Source organism: Lactuca serriola, chromosome 7 (genome assembly GCF_051521515.1).
Source record: "Lactuca serriola cultivar US96UC23 chromosome 7, Lser_US96UC23_V15, whole genome shotgun sequence".
NCBI lineage: Eukaryota > Viridiplantae > Streptophyta > Magnoliopsida > Asterales > Asteraceae > Lactuca > Lactuca serriola.
In genome coordinates this window covers 107081470-107103843 of record NC_136414.1, presented here as the reverse complement: position 1 = coordinate 107103843, position 22374 = coordinate 107081470, and the positions used below count along the sequence as shown (strand labels likewise).

Below are 22374 nucleotides of genomic sequence, written 5' to 3'. Positions count from 1 at the left end.
ATAACTGGTCTACTGGCCTCTTACAACTCACCCATGAAACTTCCACCAACCCTGCAACACTAGTGTATGCTAGCCATACATAACGTTGGACCCTATAGACTTTTGAATATCCGATCCTACCCTAAGCCCCCAATCAAACAAGAACAGAACATAAGGCCAAATCAAACATTTTCAGGCTATAAGATCTTAATTATGTATAACCGTGATGCATACACTAATCGACTATAGTAATGATGTCAATCTCATATAAAGGAAAGCCTAGGCTAGCAAGCATCACATAATCAAGCAATTATATCATGCATTTTCCTGATGATCTCTAGCCTAGCACTAGCATGTTGTTCTAACATATCACATAATCAAATAATTGTATGGTATTTTGGGGTCTACTTACTGGCTCTGGCTGACAATACACATCACATCCCCTTACGGGATTCACTTGAGTGTTCCTCCAATTCACTCAAACCAAGGCTCTGATACCAACTTGTAACAACCCAAAATTTTACTAAAATTTAAATTTTTGAAAACCAATCCGGGTAAATAAAATTATTAAAACATCAACATAGTTCACAAATTGTTTTCAAAATGTTTTCATATCAGAGTTCCCAGAAATCCAATACCATAAAATGTGAGGATGTGTACGTCACGCCTTCCCCTAGCCATGGTCACCTGAAGTACCTGAAACCAAAAATCAATAAATGTAAGCTCTAAGGCTTAGTGAGTTACCCCCAAAATACCAATATATACCACCCAGTAATAGAATAACAAACAACATGTAAAATAAGCCTTCAACATGACTGGACTGCCTCCTAAGGTCCTACAGCCTATCTGGACCGCTCCCGAGCCTTCGGCATGACTGGATTGCCTCGCAGGGGCTAAAGGCTATCCGAACCGCTCGTCGGGCCTTCGGCCTGACTGGAGCACCTCCTTAGGGCCTACAGCCTCTCCGGACCCCCCCCCCCCCCCCCCCCGGGTATGTTGGCCTACAGCACGAAGAGGACCACCTCAACCTATCACCCAAAAAAACTATCATGTGCACATAGATAACATATAAACAATGGCATGCATATAACAGTCAACCGATCTAACAGATCACAAACATAGCAATGATCCTATAACCAGGACACCGACCTAGCAGGTCACTAACATAGCATCCTAACTACAGGATGTAGATCAGTGGGTATATCACATAATAATCTGAATACAGTAAATAAAAGGCCGGCCTTGGTGCCTTAGACCCTGTTAATATAGTGAGGATAATTCACATCGCAAGTAGTGCAAAACTGAACTGGGAGTCTCCCGTCGCTATATCACTGACCACCCTGACTGCCTAAAATGATGAACACTAAATTAATAAGAGGGCTCTCCAAAATTGCCAAAGGGTCCATATTATCCATTTTCCCAATTTGGGCCTAACGCCCAATATCAATACACTTAACCCAATTCCATATGCACAAGCCCAATAATGGCCCAATTTTCCAAATTGGGCCTAACTTCCTAATTGGGCCTTACCATAGGACCGTTTATCAAAACTGGGCTTATTTCAAATATTTAGGCCCAAAAAGGCCCAAGTCCAAAAAGTTTAATAGCGGCCCAACCTAAAGCCCACAAGTCAAAAGTCCAAACTAAGGACGTACGCGGGGCGTACTGGGCATACAGAAAATACGCGGTGTTTGACCACCATCGAGGTGGTTGACCCCATATGCTGGGCATACAGAAAATACGCGGTGTTTCACAAAAACCCTAATAATTTCTTAATGGCTTAAGAACATAATCCCAACTTCCAGATCCATCGACCAAATGTGCCATTAAACCATAAAGTTTCGACTAAATGTGTCATACAAACTATGTTATGAACATATGTAAATACAATATTTTATTAATGTAATGGTTGTGTTTGCTTTGATTACTATTATACAATTGATGTGATATTGTACATGATGTCCTCCGCCCCTAAACGTTTTCAACGTTCCGGTTTGGGTGTGTGACAGATTGGTATCAGAGCATTTTTTATAGTGAACTAAGTATATCAAACCTTACAAGATATACAACTATAAACACTATGGGGCTGGAGTGCTCTGAACTAAAAGTATGCTTTTAAAAATATAAGTATTTTACAAGAAGTATATAAGTATGCATACACACTAGAAGCAATATCATAGTAAGAACTACATAAAAGTATTTAGGATGAGTCAGACACTACGGTTAAACTTGAATAGTTATGTAGTCATATCTGGGATAAATATAAACTGATCAACTATATTGTCAATCATAACCTTCCTAATACCTTCATTATGGTTCCTTCACGCCCAATCCTTGAAACAATAGCAAATTAATGTCTCACTTATTTACTAACTTATGCAATTAGTTGTTACACCCACTTTCTTAATTATATCCATTACTACATCAACAATTATGATTACTAGCTTCGGGATTCTTCACCGTACATATCGAAGACCAATAGGGGAGGGAAGACCAAGGGAATATTGCTCTTCTTTTCTTTACTTCCTTGAAACACAAACACTGAAAAAGAACACATACATAAATTACAGTTACACATGGATTATAAAAGTGTATTTTTTAGATAGAGAACTTTTAGTATTCATGAAGTAGAATATGAAGTTGAATTTGACACATATCCAATGAGGAATATATTTACTTCATCAAGGCTCAAACCTTATGAATCACCATCACCAAATATGTCTACAAACTTCAACAAATTATAGGGCTAAGAATCGGTAAATGACTATGTGAAAGAATGTAAATATTGTTTAGTAACAAACAGATATACCCACCATCAAGTCCAAATTTAGGTTACAATGAAAAACACCGGCCATAGTATCCTAAAATTTGAACTGTTTGTGTCAACTAATGTGGTGATCAACATAATTACTAAAAAGTATTCATATCAGCAAGAAAACATCAAGTCATTAACTTAAATATAGATTCCTAACTCAAATTTTCAAATGTTACATTCATTTTTTTCATTTAGACATTTCATCAAACACGTGATAGGCATCTAAATTTACAAGTTTTTTAAAAAAAGCAAAGGTTAATCAAAAAACTTCTTAAAATTTTTGCTAAAAAACTCACATTTCTTGGATCCTAGTGAGGTAACGGCCTGAAATATAGAAGAGATTATGAGTAACATATGTTGTTGATAGACAAGATCATAAATAGTTGATCAAATTATTCATCTTAAAACTTTTCCAAAACATTCGAGTTACAAAATTGGTATAACATCTGACTCGGGATGTAAGATATGAAATGTATATCGATGAAAAAGTGAAGAAAAATGCATAGGATGAGCAATCAGGGAGTTATCACATACTAAAACCATACATTATTAGTTGCATAGGTAGTGAGAGAGAGAACTTATGGTAGCTTTGGTAATCCATGTAGAGAAGATCTGAAGCAGAAATTTCCAAAATCAATATATGTAAACACACACACATATACATACACACAGTTACAACACATACGAACAAATATGTAAAATTAGAATCACAAAAACACAAAGCATCTTCATTTAATAGCAAGATCACTTATGATGCTATGTATGAACTAATGGAAAACAACCCCCCCCCCAAATGTAACATCAAAACTACTTTTAAACTGCTTCAATCGTAAAATTAAAAAGAAAATTAACAACCCGAGTTGTGGTTCTCATGACCTAGATGTGATGTTGCAAACTGAACATCAAATTAACAGTAAGAAGCGACATCTTGGGCAAAATAGAAGAGAAAAAACACTCGGAGGGGATGAATTGAGGATTTTCTTTGCAGTATACAACTAGCGAGGAAACTTCAACCACCACCTTACCTCTGGCTAGTGTGACCTCGTTGGTTTTCCTACTTCCCTTTCTATCTCGTATGCAATCGATTCATAATTAGTTGCAATTTTGGTTGTATCATTGGTTTCCCCTAATGGTCTTCGCCCCTAAGAGTTATCAGGCTTGGATGCGTAAGGGGTCTACTCTACTTGTGCAAGAAACGGTTGGGTAAAGCAGGTGTAGAGGTGAGAGGGTGAATGTGATTATCAGGTTTCTAGAGACATGGAGGCTGTAGCGGAGGAGGTGTGTTGGGAAGATGAAAAATCGATGGAACAAATGGATAGATGACAATGGAGGTCAACGTCTTCGGCCTCTTTGATGATAGTCGACGGCTGGAGCGTTTCCATGGTTAATTTGTAAACATTAGAGAGTTGACGTCGGCGGAGAAGGCGGTGGATATAAGCAAATTGGTGTTCTTGAAGGATTCCATTGGACTGTAAAAACAATGAAACAAACAGTTGAAATGTGTCCCACTGATGAAGACCAGATCTGACCGTTTTAAAATATAAGTTGAAGTCGATGAGCAGTACAAAGCTGGTTCAAGAGTATTGTTTATAAGTGTAACAACCCGTTACTTTTCAAGTCAAATCCAACAAATAAAATTTTGAGTTTTATTTATTTCGATAGGTCTGTGAGGGGTAGAAAATAATATAAGTTATATAAATAATGTTTACATAAGTTTTTGGTATGAAAAACACTCGAAAATCAACGTCTTTTCCATCGAAACCGAAAACCCTCACACCAGAACCCTTTTCGGTCGAAAACCTTAGGATCGAAACCTTATTTCGGCCGAAATCTCTTTCCCAGCCGAAACCCCAACCGTATATAAGTTTTTCCTTCGAAAACATAACCACTTCTCACCGTTTACAATTGAAAACACTCTCATTTTGCTCCCAAACATCATCCAAGAACATTCATACCTTCAAGTGAAAACCCTCAAATCTTCAAATCTTTATCAAAAACACCAAGAGCACCAAGAAAATTCTTCAAACCTTCAAGTGACCGAAAACACCCAGGACCAAGAACATGTGTTCAGCGGAAAACCGTTTTCGGTCGAGAACCCCTTGGAACCGAAAACTCTCTTCAACACTTATACAATTCTCGGTAATTATTCCTAACACAAAACAAGTGTTTTCTAACACTTTAATTAATAGTTTCTCTAATTTAAATACGATTATTTGTTAACTATTATTAGGATACCGTTAACTCCACGCACCTCAATTTGGGGATCATCTCTAAAGCACCATTATCATTACACAAACATATACTAGAGGTGAGTTCATACCCCTACCTTTTCAATGTTTTTTTATGTTTTTAGGGGGAGAATACAAATAAAACACAAGGACTTTGTGTTTATACAAACCATTTTAACAGTTTTAAAACCTTTGCAAGCAATTCAAACCGAGTATTCGCTACATTTCATAATATAAGAATATATATATATATATATATATATATATATATATATATTCTTATATTTTAACCCTTTTGTAAAATGTCGAGCATAAGGGTGTTATATTTTCATACAATTAAATTGAAAACGTTTTCAGTACACTACAGAACATTACAGTTAAACTATAATTGGTATAGTTTGGAAATCACTACACTATTTTGCTAAATACAATAAACGGAACAAGAACATTTATTCAAACTATAATACGTATAGTTTGGGAAGCACTACTCTAATATATTGATTCAAGTATACACTACTAAAATAATTATTTATGTAAAATTATTTTACCTTACGAAGTACATTATTACAAGGCAATACATACAGTTTCTAGTACAAGAGAATACTACAACACTACACATAAACTAGTTAATAAAGGGCTGTGAGGAACTACTTCAATTGTACCCATCGGGGTACGGAACTAAATCCAATATAGTATAACCAGAGTCTCTTCTAGGGAGAGCGTCAGAGTTGTATATAGATCTATATGGGAATGACACTCCTACACCTGAACAACTAGCTACAGTTAGGCCGGCAGATCTGCGCTGACAATTGTCATAACTTTCAGACACCTGAAGAACGTCGTAGTGGTCACTAGGTCATATCAAGCATGGTTATATGAAACTCACAACAATATAACTAAAACATATGTTTACAGGGGTAGTATTACTTCAATGGTTTTATTGTATTTAATGAAACTAAAATGATACACTACTTTACACTACAACTGGTGGTATCTAGGCATACATACAAAGTGTAGTACACTATTTACTAGTACAGGGTACTCTAATACAACATACAATTATAAGGAATACACATGAAATAGTTTATCTATTTACAATACTACATTACATTCACTATAGAAAATATTGGATTTTTGGAGAAACACACTAGCAGTTTCAAAGTACAAAGACAAGCTTCCTATCACTAAAACATACTTATGAACTCACTAAATTAAATGTTGATATACTTTCAAAATCACTTTTATTCTCAATAAATCACTTGTATTCTCAGGAAATCAGTAGACAGGTACACCTGCAAGGTTTTGAGAAGATGGAGATTTATAGAGTCTCGTCTTTTATACTTTTTTATACACTTTTGATGTCATACAAACTATGTTATGAACATATGTAAATACAATATTTTATTAATGTAATGGTTGTGTTTGCTTTGATTACTATTATACAATTGTTGTGATATTGTACATGATGTCCTCCGCCCCCTAAACGTTTCCGCCGTTCCGGTTTGGGGGTGTGACAGATTGGTATCGGAGCATTGTTTATAGTGAACTAAGTATATCAAACCTTACAAGATATACAACTATAAACACTATGGGGCTGGAGTGCTCTGAACTAAAAGTATTCTTTTAAAAATATAAGTATTTTACAAGGAGTATATAAGTATGCATACACACTAGAAGCAGTATCATAGTAAGAACTACATAAAAGTATTTAGGATGAGTCAGACACCACGGTTAAACTTGAATAGTTATGTAGTCATATCTGGGATAAATATAAACTGATCAACTATATTTATTCGAGATATAACCGACATGTGTTTGGGAGTGACTGTGGTGTTGCGATAAGTCTAAAACTTACCAAACTCTATACAAAGGAAACAATAGAACCAAACATGTAGTTAAAATACTATAGGAGTATTTTATGGCACTATAACACTACATAGATTCGTTACAAGTATTACTAATTCTCATAATTGAAAATCTGCGATTATTTACTCATTTTAGTAAATCTCTATTGTAAATTGCTAGTAGAGCATTATAGAAATCAAGTTATGATACGTTTAGGACTAAGATATATCTTGTTCAATAATACCTGACTCATAACCAATATAGAGGACTCATCCTCGTTTCCTCTTGAATATTTTTAGAAAAATATGCCTTCTAAGAAGTCCAACAGGAAGAAAACCAACCCTCCAAAAAATCCACCACTGCCACCACCTCCTCAGTATGACCCTGTTGTTTTCCAAACAGTAGTGATAGCCGTTGTGGCTGCCGCTATGTCACAGATCCATGCAAGTGGTACTAGCAGGGAAGGTAGTGGTGCCAACCCTTCCAACCAAGGAGATAGTCACAAACACCCAAGGGAGTGCTCCTACAAAGATTTCGCCAATGTTAAACCTCGATCTTTTGATGGAAATGGAGGTGTCATTGCCTTGACCCGTTGGTTCGAGAAGATCGAATCAGTATTTGAAATCTACGCATGTCCAGAGACGAGCAAAGTGAAGTTTGCAGCATGCACTTTCACAGATTGAGCCCTCGCTTGGTGGAATAGCTAAGTCAAGTCCCTGACTCTTCCAATAGCAAATGCTATGAGTTGGGATTATTTGAAGGATCTCATGTTAGCAGAATATTTCCCGTGGGGCGAGATGCAAAAGCTAGAGTAGGAGCTCTAGAGCCTGAAGATGAAGGGCTCTAATATTGCTGCAGACACTGTTAGGTTCAGTGACCTGGCTCTACTATGTCCCGGGATGGTCACTCCGGAGAGCAAGAAAGTGGAGAGATTTATATGGGGACTAACTCCCCCAACGCAAGGAAATGTCCTAGCTGCCAATCCACTCACGTTTGACAGTGCCAAACGTCTAGAATAGACATTAATAAATCACGGAGATCGTCAAGAATCTGTGTCATCCGCTCCCGAACCACCTAAAGAAGGGGGTGGAAAAAATAAAATTTGGAACAAGAGAAAAGGGTAGTCATCTCAAGAGCCCTCAAAGAAGCAGAAAATAGTGGCAATCCACGTTGTTACCATTCTTGTTGTCGTTCCCACTACTCAAGCACCTACCAATCGATATGTTGGAACCCTCTCGAGGTGCGACAGATGCAATTTCCATCACCACGGACCTTGTCGGGAGATGCAATGCACTAGCTGCAACAAGAAGGGGCATATCGCCCGCTTCTGCAAGACGCCAACGCAGCCTAAAGATCAGACCTACGGAGCTAGAATAGGCCAGGCCTGTTATGGTTATGGTGAGACCGAGCATTACAAGACAGATTTCCCTAACGCAAGAAATGTTAGCAACATGGGGAGAGTGCTGACAATGGGCCAGGAGGAGCCTATAGCAGATCCCACCGTAGTCTCGGGTACATTCCTTCTCGAAAAATCTTATGCATACATACTATTTAATAGTAGTGCAGATAGGAGCTTTGTTAGCCATAAATTTAATCATTTACTCAAACACAAACCACAACCACTACACGAAACATTCACTGTCCAGATGGCTAACGGGAAGAAAGAAAGCACTAACGACATATTCATAGGCTGTACCCTCACTCTAAACGACTATTTTTCCCAATCGACCTTATGTCGGTCTCCATAAAAAGCTTCGACGTCATTATTGGCATGGACTGGTTGAGTCCTCATCGTGCTGACATCCTTTGCTATGAAAAAGCCATTCGCCTCAATCTGCCAAGTGGTAAAGCCCTCGTTATAAACGGCGACAAACTCAGTTCGAACCTTCACATCATTTCATGCTTCAAAGCCCAAAAATACCTAAGGAAAGAGTGTCATACATTCCTAGCCCATGTTTTCAACGAGAAACAAAAAGTAAAAGACCTCGAGAGCATTCCCTAAGTCTGTAATTTTCCTCATATTTTCCCCGAAGATCTTCTAGGAATTCCTCTTGAACGCCAAGTTGAGTTCCGAATCGAATTGATTCCTGGAGCTACCCTCATAGCCAAATCCTCGTATCGCCTAGTGCCAGCAGAAATGCAAAAATTATCCAGCCAATTAAGTGAGCAGCTCAGAAAGGGATTCATCAGGCCGATCTCTTCACCCTGGGGAGCATCGGTCTTATTTGTGAAAAAGAAAGATGGATCGTTCCGCATGTGCATAGACTACCGCGAACTGAACAAGCTCACTATTAGGAACCGATACCCTCTCCCATGAATAGATGACATCTTCGATCAACTCCAAGGAGCCAGCTACATTTCAAAGATAGACCTGAGATCATGGTATCACCAATTATGAGTCCATGAGAGTGATGTTCCCAAAACAACATTTCAAACTCGTTATGGTCACTATGAATTTATAGTGATGCCCTTTGGTCTAACAAACACACCCGCGATATTCATGGATTTAATGAATCAGGTGTGCCGACCCTTCTTAGACAAATTCGTGATAGTTTTCATAGATGATATACTTATCTATCCACGAAGCAAGGAAGAACATTGTCAGGACTTGAGACAAGTCTTAGAAACCTTAAGGACGGAAAAGCTTTACGCGAAGTTCTCAAAGTGTGAATTTTGGATTAGGAAGGTAAACTTCCTTGGTCACGAGGTCAGCGAAGAAGGAATACACATGGACCCTTCCAAAATAAAGATGACAGAGAACTGGTCAGCACCCAGAACGCCTTCAGAAATCCGTCAATTTCTAGGACTTGCTGGCTACTACCGCAGGTTCATACAAAAATTCTCCAAAATCGCTAAACCGCTTACTACCCTGACTCAGAAGAGTGTAACTTTTAGCTGGGGAGAAAAACAAGACATTGTGTTCCATACACTAAAGCAAGCCCTGTGCAGCGCACCTATCTTGTCTCTTCCAGAAGGGACATAAGATTTCATTGTATACTACGATACATCCAATCAAGGACTAGGTTGTGTGCTTATGCAGTAAGGAAAAGTTATTGCTTATGCCTCGAGACAGCTAAAGACACATGAGGTCAACTACCTCACTCATGATCTTGAGTTAGGAGCGGTAGTATTTGCTCTGAAGATCTGGAGACATTACCTCTATGGTACTAAGTGCACTATCTTCATCGACCACAAAAGCCTTCAACACATCTTGGATCAGAAGGACCTTAACATGAGACAGCGACGATGGGTAGAACTACATAAAGATTACGAATGCGAAATTCGCTATCATCCCGGTAAAGCTAATGTAGTAGTCGATGCCCTTAATCGAAAGGAGTACTCAAGTCGTAGAGTGGAGGCACTAACCATAGCAATCACATCTGTACACTCAAATCAAGGAGGCTTAGTTAGAGGCTTTGAAGCCGGATAATGTGGAAGATGAAGCCCTAAGAGGAATGGAAGTCAACTTAGAAATTAAAGATGATGGAGTTCGTTACTTCATGAATCGGATCTGGACACCGAATGTAACAGCCCGGATTCCCAGGTATTAGCTATTCTTATAATTTTTGGTGATTTGTGAGGGGACTCGGCAAGTTGGAGCTCAGACTCGCCGAGTATGATCGCGATTTGGGCGCGGGTTCGCGTCCGGACTCGGCAAGTCCACGTTGTTTAATAAAACCCTAATTTCTCGGGTTTGAGGCATATTTAAAGGGCCTTATGGCCGTCATTTGCACTCATCAGTACCCAGAGTGAAACCCTAGAGCAAATGAGTGATTCAAGTGAGGGAAGGAGCCATTATTGATCTCGGAGTTGTTGTCTAGCAAGGAAAGAGGAGATCTAGCCAAGAGGAAGCAAGAGAGGGGTGGATTCTTGAAGATTTGAGGTCCAGAACATCACAAATGAGGTACAATCTCGAATCATTCTATGTTATTGTGATGTTCATGTAGGTTTAGGGCTTTTGAACCCATTTATGGCTAGATCTAGTGTCCTCATGGTCCCTTAGCGAGTTAAGGTCCTGGATCTGGACCCATAGAGGTCCAGAGCACCTCTTTACCAAAGCTTTATATGCATCCATGGAGGTATTGGATTGGGATCAATGTATTTGAGGCTAAAACACCATTCATGAGCTATTCAATGCTTGATGAGCATCAAGACTTGAACTTTACATGGTCAATAAGCTTAAGGAGACTGGATCTATAAGTTAGTGAAGCGGATCTGACCTCAGAAGGTCGTTTGGGGTTGTGCATGGAATGCACTCGCCGAGTCCATTCCCAGACTCGGCGAGTTGGTGCGCGTTGTTCAGTGATTACGAACCAGAGGTGGAGTAACCGAGTCGGGTGAGTGACTCGGTGAGTCGGAAGAGATTCAGAGGGATCGGGTTCCCGTAGGGACTCGGCGAGTCCACGCCAGACTCAGCGAGTCGGGTCAACCATTGACCGTTGACCAGAGTTGACCAGTGTTGACTTGATAAGGGTAGTCAACCTTAGTTGATAAAGTTTTAATTAGAGATCTATGGCGTTATAGGAGGATTATAGCTCGGAGGATCGAGCGCAAGTGATTTCCGGGATTTGCGAGTTATCGAGATACCCGAGGTGAGTCTTCTCACTATATGTTACCTTGAGTGGTAGTTATGTGTGACCGGAAGTTCGTATGTGCTTACATTGAGTATTATGTTATCCTATTGTATGTGACATGCTATGCATTATGTCTTTGTGATTTATGTTATGCGGAGTTTACAGACCGGACCGGAGGGTCCAACGATTCATGAGCCAGAAGGCACAAGCAGACCGGACCGGAGGGTTCAACGAGCTTAGGACCAGAGGGTCCATAGAGTTGAGGGACTGGAGGGTCCCACTGAGACACATTGACCAGAGGGTCAAACAGATTTATAGCCTCGAGTGGCTAATGTGTGTTGTATGTGGTATTTTGGGGAACTCACTAAGCTTCGTGCTTACAGTGTTTTGTGTTATGTGTTTCAGGTTATTACAGTATCACGGGAAGGCACCGGCTCGATTGTACACACCAGAGAAAGAGTCATGTTTTGAGGATCCTGGTTTATCATAAAAGTGGAAATGGAGTTATGTTTTGTAATTCGATTATGAATGAGATTTTAAACAAAGTGTTTTTAAGAATTAAACGATTATTTTAAATGAAAAATTGTTTTGAAATTTTCGGCGTTACACCGAAGATTGGTGGATTCTGAGAGGTTTTCATGAACGAAACCCACAAGACACGATACTACATTCATCCAGTTTCAGATAAGATGTATTTAGATCTCAAGAAATTGTATTGGAGGCCGAACATGAAAGCCGAGATTGCTACCTTTGTGGGAAAGTGCCTAACTTGTGCCAAAGTCAAGGTAGAATATCAAAAGCCCTCAGGTTTACTTCAGCAGCTAGAGATACCTGAGTGGAAGTGATAGCGAATTACAATGGATTTCATAACCAAGTTGTCCATGAACCTGGGTGGTCATGACACCATTTAGGTAATCGTTGACAGATTAACCAAGTCCGCCCACTTCCTACTAATTAAGGAGTCAGACAAGATGGAGAAATTGACCAGAACTTACATCAAAGAGATTGTACGACTGCATGGTGTGCCAATATCTATTACCTCTGATAGAGATAGTAGATTCACCTCAAGATTTTGGGAGTCGTATAGAAATCTTTGGGGATTAGGCTGGATATGAGCATAGCCTACCATCCACAAACCGCAGGCAGAATGAGAGAACTATACAAACCCTAGAAGACATGTTGAGAGCATGTGTGATTGACTTTGGTAAAGCATGGGATACCCATTTTCCACTAGTCGAGTTTTCATACAACAATGGCTACCACTCTAGCATCAAGGTTGCCCCGTTCGAAGCCATATATGGCCGCAAGTGCAGATCCCCTCTGTGCTGGGCCGAAGTAGGAGACACGCAACTAGCTAGAGGCCAAGTTCCTAACAACACTCTCAGTAGCCCAGAAATCATTTGGGAAACCACAGAAAAGATTGTCCAAATCCAAGAACGACTAAAACCTCTAGAGATAGACAAAAGAGCTACGCAGACAAGAGGCGAAAACCCTTGGAATTCTAGGTTCGTGACCATGTTCTGTTGAAGGTCTCACCTTGGAAGGGCATGATACGCTTCGGAAAGTGTGGAAAACTAAATCCAAGGTACACAGGATTGTTCGAAATCCTCACTAGAATCGGCCCAGTAGCTTACAAACTCCGTCTACCACAAGAACTTAACAACGTACACCCTGTCTTCCATGTGTCAAGTTTAAAGAAGTGTCTATCTGAAGAAACTCTTATAATTCCACTTGAAGAGATTGAGGTAAACAAGAGTCTTAATTTTGTGGAAGAACCTGTAGAACTTATGGATAGGGAAGTCAACCGAACGAAGAAAAGTCGCATACCGATAGTGAAGGTTCGTTGGAATGCCAAGTGGGGACCTGAATTCACTTGGGAGCGAGAGGACCAAATGAAACAAAAGTACCCTCACCTTTTTCCTAGTCTATGATGTATTCGTCTTAGAATGAATTTCGGGACGAAATTCCCTCTATCGGGGGGATGATGTAACAACTCGTTACTTTTCAAGTCAAATCTGACAAAAAAATTTCGAGTTTTATTTATTTCGATAAGTTCGTGAGGGTTAGAAAATAATTTAAATTTTATAAATAATGTTTACATAAGTTTTCGGAATCAAAAACACTCGAAAATCAACATCTTTTCCATCGAAACCCAAAACCCTCGCACCAGAAGCCTTTTCAGCCGAAAGCTTTAGGACCGAAAACCGATTTCGGCCGAAATCTCTTTTCCGACCGAAAACCCAACCGTATATAAGTTTTTCCTTTGAAAACGTAACCATTTCTCACCGTTTACACTCGAAAACACTCTCATTTTGCTCCCAAGGATCATCTAAGAACATTCATACGTTCAAGTGAAAACCTTCAAATCTTAATATCTTCATTAAAAACACCAAGAGCACCAAGAACATACTTCAAACCTTCAAGTGACCGAAAACACCCAGGACCGAGAACCTGTGTTCAGCCGAGAACCCCTTGGAACCGAGAACTCTCTTCAACACTTATACAATTCTCAGAAATTATTCCTAAAACAAAACAAGTGTTTTCTAACACTTTAAGTAATAGTTTCGCTAATTTAAATACGATTATGTGTTAACTATTATTAGGATATTGTTAATTTCGCGCACCTCAATTCGGGGATGATCTCTATAGCACCGTTATCATTACACAAACACATACTAGAGGTGAGTTCATACCCCTACCTTTTCAATGTTTTTTATGTTTTTAGGTGGAGAATACAAGTAAAACACAAGGACTTTGTGTTTATACATACCTTTTTAGAAGTTTTAAAACCTTTGCAAGCAATTCACACCGAGTATTCGCTACATTTCATAAATATATATATATATATATATATATATATATATATATATATATATATATATTCTTATATTTTAACCCTTTTGTAACATGTCGAGCATAAGGGTGTAATATTTTCATACAATTAAACTGCAAACGTTTTCAGTACACAACAGAACATTACAGTTAAACTATAATTGGTATAGTTTGAAAATCACTACACTATTTTGCTAAATACAATACACAGAACAAGAACATTTATTCAAACTATAATAGGTATAGTTTGGGAAGCACTACTGTAATATATTGATACAAGTATACACTACTAAAATAATTATTGAAGTATAATTATTTTACCTTACAAAGTACATTAGCACAAGGCAATACATACAATTTCTAGTACAAGAGAACACTACAACACTACACGTAAACTACTTAATACATGGTTGTGAGGCACTACTTCAACTGTACCCCTCAAGGTACGGAACTAAATCCTATACAGTATAACCAGAGTCTCCTGGAGGGAGAGCGTGAGTTTTGTGTATAGATCTATTCGGGACTGACAATCCCACACCTGAACTGGTAGCTACAGTTAGGCCGGTAGGCCTGAGGTGACAAATGTCATAACTTTCAGACGCTTGAAGAACATCGTAGAGGTCACTAGGTCATATCAAGCATGGTTATATGAAAGTCACAATAGTATAACTAAAACATATGTTTACGAGATTAACATTACTTCAATGGTTTTATTGTATTTAATAAAACTACCATGATACACTACTTTACACTACAATTGTGGTATCCATGCATACACACAAAGATTTTCATATAAATACAGATGCAGTACACTATTTTCTAGTACAGGGTACTCTAATACATCATACAATTATAAGGAATATACATGAAATAGTTTATCTATTTACAATACTACATTACATTCACTATAGAAAATATTGGATTTCTGGAGAAACACACTAGCAATTTCAAAGTACAAAGACAAGCTTCCTAATTCTAAAACATACTTATAAACTCACCAACTTAAATGTTGATACACTTTCAAGATCATTTGTATTCTCAGGAAATCAGTAGACAGGTACACCCGCAAGATTTTGAGAAGATGGAGCTTTATAGAGTCTCGTCTTTTATACTTTTGTTATACACTTTTGATGTCATACAAACTATGTTATGAGTAGATGTAAATACAATATTTTATTAATATAATGGTTGTGTTTGCTTTGATTACTGTTATACAATTGTTGTGATACTGTACATGACGTCCTCCGCCCCTGAACGTTTCCGCTGTTCCGGTTTGGCGGTGTGACAATAAGCTTTTCCACTATTAATGAGTATATATAATGAAAGAAATTAGAATGTTAAGCAAATAATTCTTTAAAAAGTTAATTAATCATAACAAAAACTATAAATAAAATTAACCCATATAATATTTTTATGTTATTTATGAGTAACTCATGTGTAGAAACTATTAACATATTTAAGATTATACAGTTTTAATTAATGTTCTAAATAACGTAAGGCGTGACTTGACGGCAATGTCAAGCCTCAAGTTTTTTTGAGCCTTGGCGAGTTGCGTCGTTTGTAAGACGTGATATAAGGCGGCAAATTTGTGTATAATTAATATTTTTATATGTATTTTCAATTATTATTCATTTTCATATACATATATGAGTTAAGGTGGCGTTTTGGTAAAGCTTGGCGGCAGATACAAGCCTTGGAGTCATGACGAACTTTTTAGAACCTTGGTTTTATCAAATGTCTAAATTATCTTATAATTCAAAATAATCAATATATATCAATTTACTATAAAAATTATTATATTAAAGTTAACGTTAACGACGTTATATATATATATATATATATATATATATATATATATATATATATATATATAATATTGTATTCTACGCAATATGGTGGGGGTATTCGTATAATTATTCATAAAATTTACTGACATTAATAATAAACTTGTTGATTCCTATAATATCAACGTTATTATAAACTTCCCTTATACTTAATCAAGTCACCTTCTTCAAGTTAGATGACCAAATTATACGAAGAACCAACGGAATAAACATCTTTTTCTTAATACTCCATCCGTCCCAAAATTATAGTCTATCTTTCTTTTCTGGTTCATCCCAAAATAATAGTCCACTTCTAAAAATAAATAACATTTTTACCAAAATACCCCCTCATTATTATTTAACCAATTAAGCATTTAGTGGAACATTAAATGCAAAGTAAGGACAAAACTGTCATTTTATTATATAAAGTTAGTGGTAGTTAATGTTTTTCTTAATTTATGTGTTTTTTGTCTGTGGACAATAATATTGGCACGGAGGGAGTACATAAAAGACTCTTTTTGGCACGTATCCCTTCCACATCCCATTTTTCATCAAACTGAAATTCCTCGTATACCCTTGCATCATTTCAAAATATCTATTTAATTAATAGTTACAATTTTTTTTCAATTCAAAATATCCGTAAATTTTATTCTTCGTTGATGCTATTTCAACATCTTTTAATTCGAATTCCGTTTATTGAGGGATCTATTTGCCATATTTTTGACAATTATTTAAAATTAATATTACATAATTACAAGAGCCCATTTAAGATTACAAAATACTGAAAGTATGGCGCTATCTATTCCAACAATAAAATAATGTCCTATTCGATACGCATCTTTTTAGGTCCAAACAGATTTTTCTGGCTGAATGGACCGGAAAGACTGTTTGATTTACACAAAAGAAGAGGTCTTTCCCGGTAAGATATGTCTTTCCCAGAAAGCCCCAAAATCATATTTTTCTGGCTGAATGGGCTGGAAAGACAATTATACACCAAACCCCGCCTCTTTCTTTCTTTATTGGATTATTAACTTTTTTAAATAACTTTTTTTTTAAATTTATTTTTTATTGAATTATTACTTTTTTTCATCATTCAACACAGTCAATCAGATGTACAATCAAACAGCATGGTTTTTTTCCTAGTTAGAAAACTTTCCCAGACAACACTTTACCAGACAACACTTTCCCAGACAGAAACTATCAAACGGGACCTAAACCACACAAAATTAGTTATAAAACTAGTAGCAACCATATTTCAATTCCATTAATTTCTCTTATGACCATATATGGTAGCTTTTTCTATATATTTATTTTAATTATTACTTCCTTAATATATCATCTAATTATGATTTACACGTTTAAGGTTATAATTTATAGATTGATTATCATATGAATGAATCTTGACCATTATATTCAAAAATATTATAAGTTTTTTTTTATTTACCTAAACAAATATTGTGCAAGGTTAAAACCAAACTGTGTAACTGTATAGACAATAAAATGTAAAAAAAGATTTGTCTGATGATTTCAAGCTATCTTTAACTTAGTTTAATATGTTTTAAGACATTCTTTTGGACCTTATATATATATATATATATATATAACTTATTTTGAGTATTTTTTTAGTTGAATTCATGTTAAGACTGTTTCCCTTTAATATTATTTTGGATTGAAGTTGGTTATCACAAAAAGTTTATTGTGAAAGGTATAATGTTGTTTTTATATCAGTCAACCCGTCCACCAGATGGATAAAACACTAGTAGGTAATAATTCTATGTAACAATATAATACTTTTTCAGTTTACAAAACAAATATAAACTTCTTGCGAAAAATTAAGGGATAATGACTTAAAATGGTAATATATTTTTCGATTTGTACACATTTGGTCACTGAATTTTTTTCCCATCCACATTTACCCCTTCAACTTGTTAAACTGTATACATTCAGTCCTAATGACCGGTTACTCCAGGTTAGTGGGAAAAAATGACTTAATAGGGTAATATATTTCTCATTTTGTACACATTTAGTCATTAATATTTTTGTACACATTTAGTCCTTGATATATTTTGTTTCCAAATAAGTCATTTTTGTTTTTGTACACATTCAGTACTTATGAATGTTTTCTTTAGGTTTTTCTCACGACATCTTACGTGAGACAGTCATTGATGAAGTGTGTGGGGCTGTTGATGTTTATGTGTAATGTCTCATTTTCACAACAAAAAATTTTCATTTTTAAATAAGGCAAAACTCCCTATTTATAACTACATTTTAACAAAAACCGTTTATTCCAAAATACATTTATCGAAAATCATAGTAATATAAGAAACGCGGAATCCTCAATATTGTTGATGAATGTGTACAGTCATGCATTCTCATTCCCACGACCAACAATAGAACCTGAAAACATAAACAACTAGATAAACATAAAGTTTAGTGAGTTTCCCCCAAAATACCTGATACAACAAACGTATTATCATGCATAACGGACCCACACTCATCAAATTGGAATACCTTGGCCCAATCAGTCATCGGACTGGAATGTCAACATGCAACAAGTTCAATCAGTCATCAGATAAGGATACTCAGTGTTTGTTGGCATGCCGCCTTAATCCAACCGTTCTTCTCGAGTCTCCGTGCCTACAACTTATAGTCGGCCCACACCAAGTATGTTGGCCTACAACATATAACAAGACCACTTTAACCTATCCCACCACCATATGACTATCCCACATAAGATGTCGTGAGAAAAACCTAAAGAAATCAATCATAAGTACTGAATGAATATAAAAACAAAAATGACTTATTTTACAACAAAAATATTAAGAACTAAATGTGTACAAAAATATTAAGGACTAAATGTGTACAAAATAAGAAATATATTACCATGTTAAGTCATTTTTACTAGCTAACCTGGAGTAGCCGGTCATAAAGACTAAATGTGTACAATTTAACAAATTGAAAGGGTAAATGTGGATAAAAAAACTCACTAACTAAATGTGTACAAATCGAAAAGGCTAACCTGAGTAACGAGTCATAAGGACTAAATATATACAATTTAATAAGTTGAATGGGTAAATGTAAAAAAAAAAAAAAAAAAAAAAAAAAAAAAAAAACTTAATGATTAAATATATAAAAATAAAAAAATATATTACATTTTTAAGTCATTATCTCAAAAATAAAACATTATATCTTGTCGTAGGTCTAAACACTTAATATCTTAATAAAGTAAATAATTTGTACGTAGGATAACACAAAATAAGACGCCTGGGAGTTCGAACTTATATTTCTTTCATCTTTTATTTCAGGTTTTCAACATATAAACATGAAAATTAAAGGTTCCATCATCCACTCACATCCTCATGTTTTAAATACATATCATTATCATCATCTATACGTTTACTACATATCATCCGTAATTTAAAGACCCTTTAGGATATTAAAAAAAAAAACAAAAAAAAACAAAAAGAAAGAAGAATAATGAACCAAAACAACTACTCCCCTAACACAAAACCCCCTTCTATTCCTTGTGTAATCTATTGTATCAATAACCGCCACAGACCACCTCATGCCGCCCTGCCTACATGACATTGCAGCTTGAAGTATTCTCATCATTGAAATATTGTCCGAGGGGGTCACCTTGTGGTGGTTGAGGATAGGGGTACTGTGGATAGGGTGGCTGCATATAGTTGACAGCCGGTGGTGGGCGGGCATACATCATGGGCTGAAACCTTTCGTTCCCGTTTGCTCGTTGTTGGTTCATCATTGCCGCCGCTAACTGCTGCTGGTAGTGCGGGTTTCCGGCCATGGCTTCACCTCCTCCACTTTGGAAATAACCACCACCACCACCACCATTCATGGGTGCACTAGCTGGAAGTCCTTGAACCGCACCCATTTGACCCATCTGACCCATGGGCCCCATACCACCACCTCCACTCATACTCATCATGTTTCGCATGCCTTGTAAACCATCATTCATCCCACCTTTCTTTCCGTCATTAACGCTCATGTTAACACCACCATTCCCGCCTCCTCCACCGTTTTTATTTTGACCACCACCACCACCGTGGTTTTGATTGCCTCCATTATTGTTCGATCCCCCAACACCACCACTTCCACCTCCTTTCTTTCCACCACCATTCATCTGTACAGGAATGTTCCCGCCACCTCCTTTCTTCCCACCATTTCCACCATTATTTCCCATTTGAGGGGCACCCTTCATCAACTGCTGTGGCATCTGCCCGCCTTTTATGAACTGTGGGTTCATCATCATATTAGCCATCTGAGAACCACCACCACCACCACCACCCAGCATCACTGGCTTCTTCATCGGAATATCATCAATTTCATCATCAAACTCGTCGTCATCATCATCATAGTCATCATCATCATCATCATCATCGAACTCATCATCGTCATCATCATACTCATCCTCACTCTCCGGCACCTTAAACTTGACAGACTTGGGTGCATCCTTCCCGCCGCCACCGCCACCGCCACCGCCATTACCAAAACCTGGCAACTTCATGTCTTTAAATTGAGGCGGCAACTTCAGATCTTGGAACCCTTTTAACTGTTGGAGTTGCTTAAGCTGTTGTATCTGTTGCGGTGTTGGGCCACCACCCCCACCACCGACACCGCCGCCGCCGCCAACTTGCTTCTGTTGTGGTTGCCCTCCTTTCCCCTGCTGCTGCTGCTGCTGATGCTGGTTGTTTCCACCCCCTTTCTGTCCCTGGTTTTTGTTATTTCCACCACCGCCTTTACCACCGTCGATCTGCATGTTCTTAAACTGATTATTGACCTGTTGAATTGGTTTCGGAGCACCCCAAATCTCTGCATTCTTCCCACCTTTTGCAAGCTTCTTGAGGAGTGTCGCCGGATCAACATTTCCTGATACCGTCACCTTCCCTTGTTCTGAATCTATACTGACGGTGTAAACACCTAAAACCAGAAAAAACGTATTCATGAATTTAAAGGAATCACAACGGAGAATTAATTTTATTTATCCACACCAATTGGAAAACAAAATTAAATGCGAACACAATACCATCAATTTTCTGAAGTGTTTTCTTCACTTTTCGCTTACACCCATCGCAGTGAATGTTCACTTTCAGGGCACAAGTCTGCACTCACAAACAAACACATAAATTAAAATTTAAGAAATTTTTCCAAGAACACTTGCAGAAACGACATAAAAATCATAATCATAACCAAAATCGAAAAAAGTAACCATCTTTTCTATTTTACCAATTATTGCCTCCAATTTCGGGTCAAAAAAGAGAGATAAAGAAGTCAAAATTAACAAAAAGAAAAAGCCAATTCCAGAAAAATATTGTTTAATCTTTTGAGTTGAAAGCAAGCAAGGCATTTGACGCAAGCAATGCACAGATAGACATGGAGTGAATTTAATATGTATTTATAGATTACAAGATTTTTCTCAATAACCGACGTCAATTATGAAACTAAAATGATACGAATTCGGAAGACATTGAAATGAAGAAGCTTTGCTTTTGGATGGGTGAAGTCCAAGACTTCATTTTTCGGGCAAAAAAGAAATTGATGTTTGTACCTGAATCTTCAAGAACTCTTCTTTACTCATAATTTCCAGCAAAAACAAAGAAAATCCAGAAAACCAAAATGGAATTTGTTAGGTGTTTACAGATCTGAGCAACGGGGAGTAAAACTAGAAAATTGACAGAGGAGGGGTTTCTAAGGAAGCAAAATGAGGAAGAAAGGAGAGAGATAAGATACAGTGTGTGTGTGTGTGTGTGTTTTCAGAAGGAATGGGTAGACATTAAAGCCTCTCTGGTTGTTCTATATCAGAGTTGAGGAGATTGGGGGGTTCTGGTTTTATTTATTTTGGGATTTCCTTTTCAGTGTGGCTTGTCACGTACAGTGAAGTTATAAACCGGTACCTAAGCCGGCTCGGTAATATGGCTCGACTCTTGTTATTTAATTAAACCATACCTGTTCAACTATTTATGCCTTTTTACTGATAATATATTAAATATATACTTCTTAATGTTTGAATGTTTTTTACATTAATATAATTTACATAGGAAATCATATCACTTGCTAACATCGAACCCATTTATCTGAACATTGTCCTCTACTTTGCTATGTATTCATCATAACGGTGGTCCAACTCCACGTTTCACATCCGCAATAAAATAGATTTTTTTTGTATCTCTTTTAAGATGTGAATGATGTCCGGGCTTTGAAAAAGTTGTATACAAATGAAAACATCTTATTTGTTTATTTTAATTTTAATTTAGAACTGA

At 37.1% G+C, this 22374-nt stretch overlaps 1 protein-coding gene across 1 annotated transcript; it reads right to left on the bottom strand.

The window, feature by feature from the left end:
• Positions 1 to 19367: 19367 nt before the first annotated feature.
• LOC145061280 (heavy metal-associated isoprenylated plant protein 32-like) lies at positions 19368 to 21978 on the bottom strand. Its single transcript, XM_079008713.1, has 3 exons — positions 21663 to 21978; positions 21141 to 21216; positions 19368 to 21034 (listed from the first exon to the last, which is right to left on the bottom strand). The coding sequence occupies exons 1-3, from the start codon at positions 21690 to 21692 to the stop codon at positions 19674 to 19676; spliced, it is 1467 nt and encodes a 488-aa protein (XP_078864839.1). The 5' UTR covers positions 21693 to 21978; the 3' UTR covers positions 19368 to 19673.
• Positions 21979 to 22374: the final 396 nt, after the last annotated feature.

Coding starts and splice junctions, on each gene's coding strand:
- LOC145061280 (XM_079008713.1), bottom strand. CDS start 21,692: ATGAGTAAAGAAGAGTTCTTGAAGATTCAG. Junction 21,217..21,662: donor AAGAGTTCTTGAAGATTCAG/GTACAAACATCA, acceptor TTGTGAGTGCAG/ACTTGTGCCCTGAAAGTGAA. Junction 21,035..21,140: donor AACACTTCAGAAAATTGATG/GTATTGTGTTCG, acceptor TTCTGGTTTTAG/GTGTTTACACCGTCAGTATA.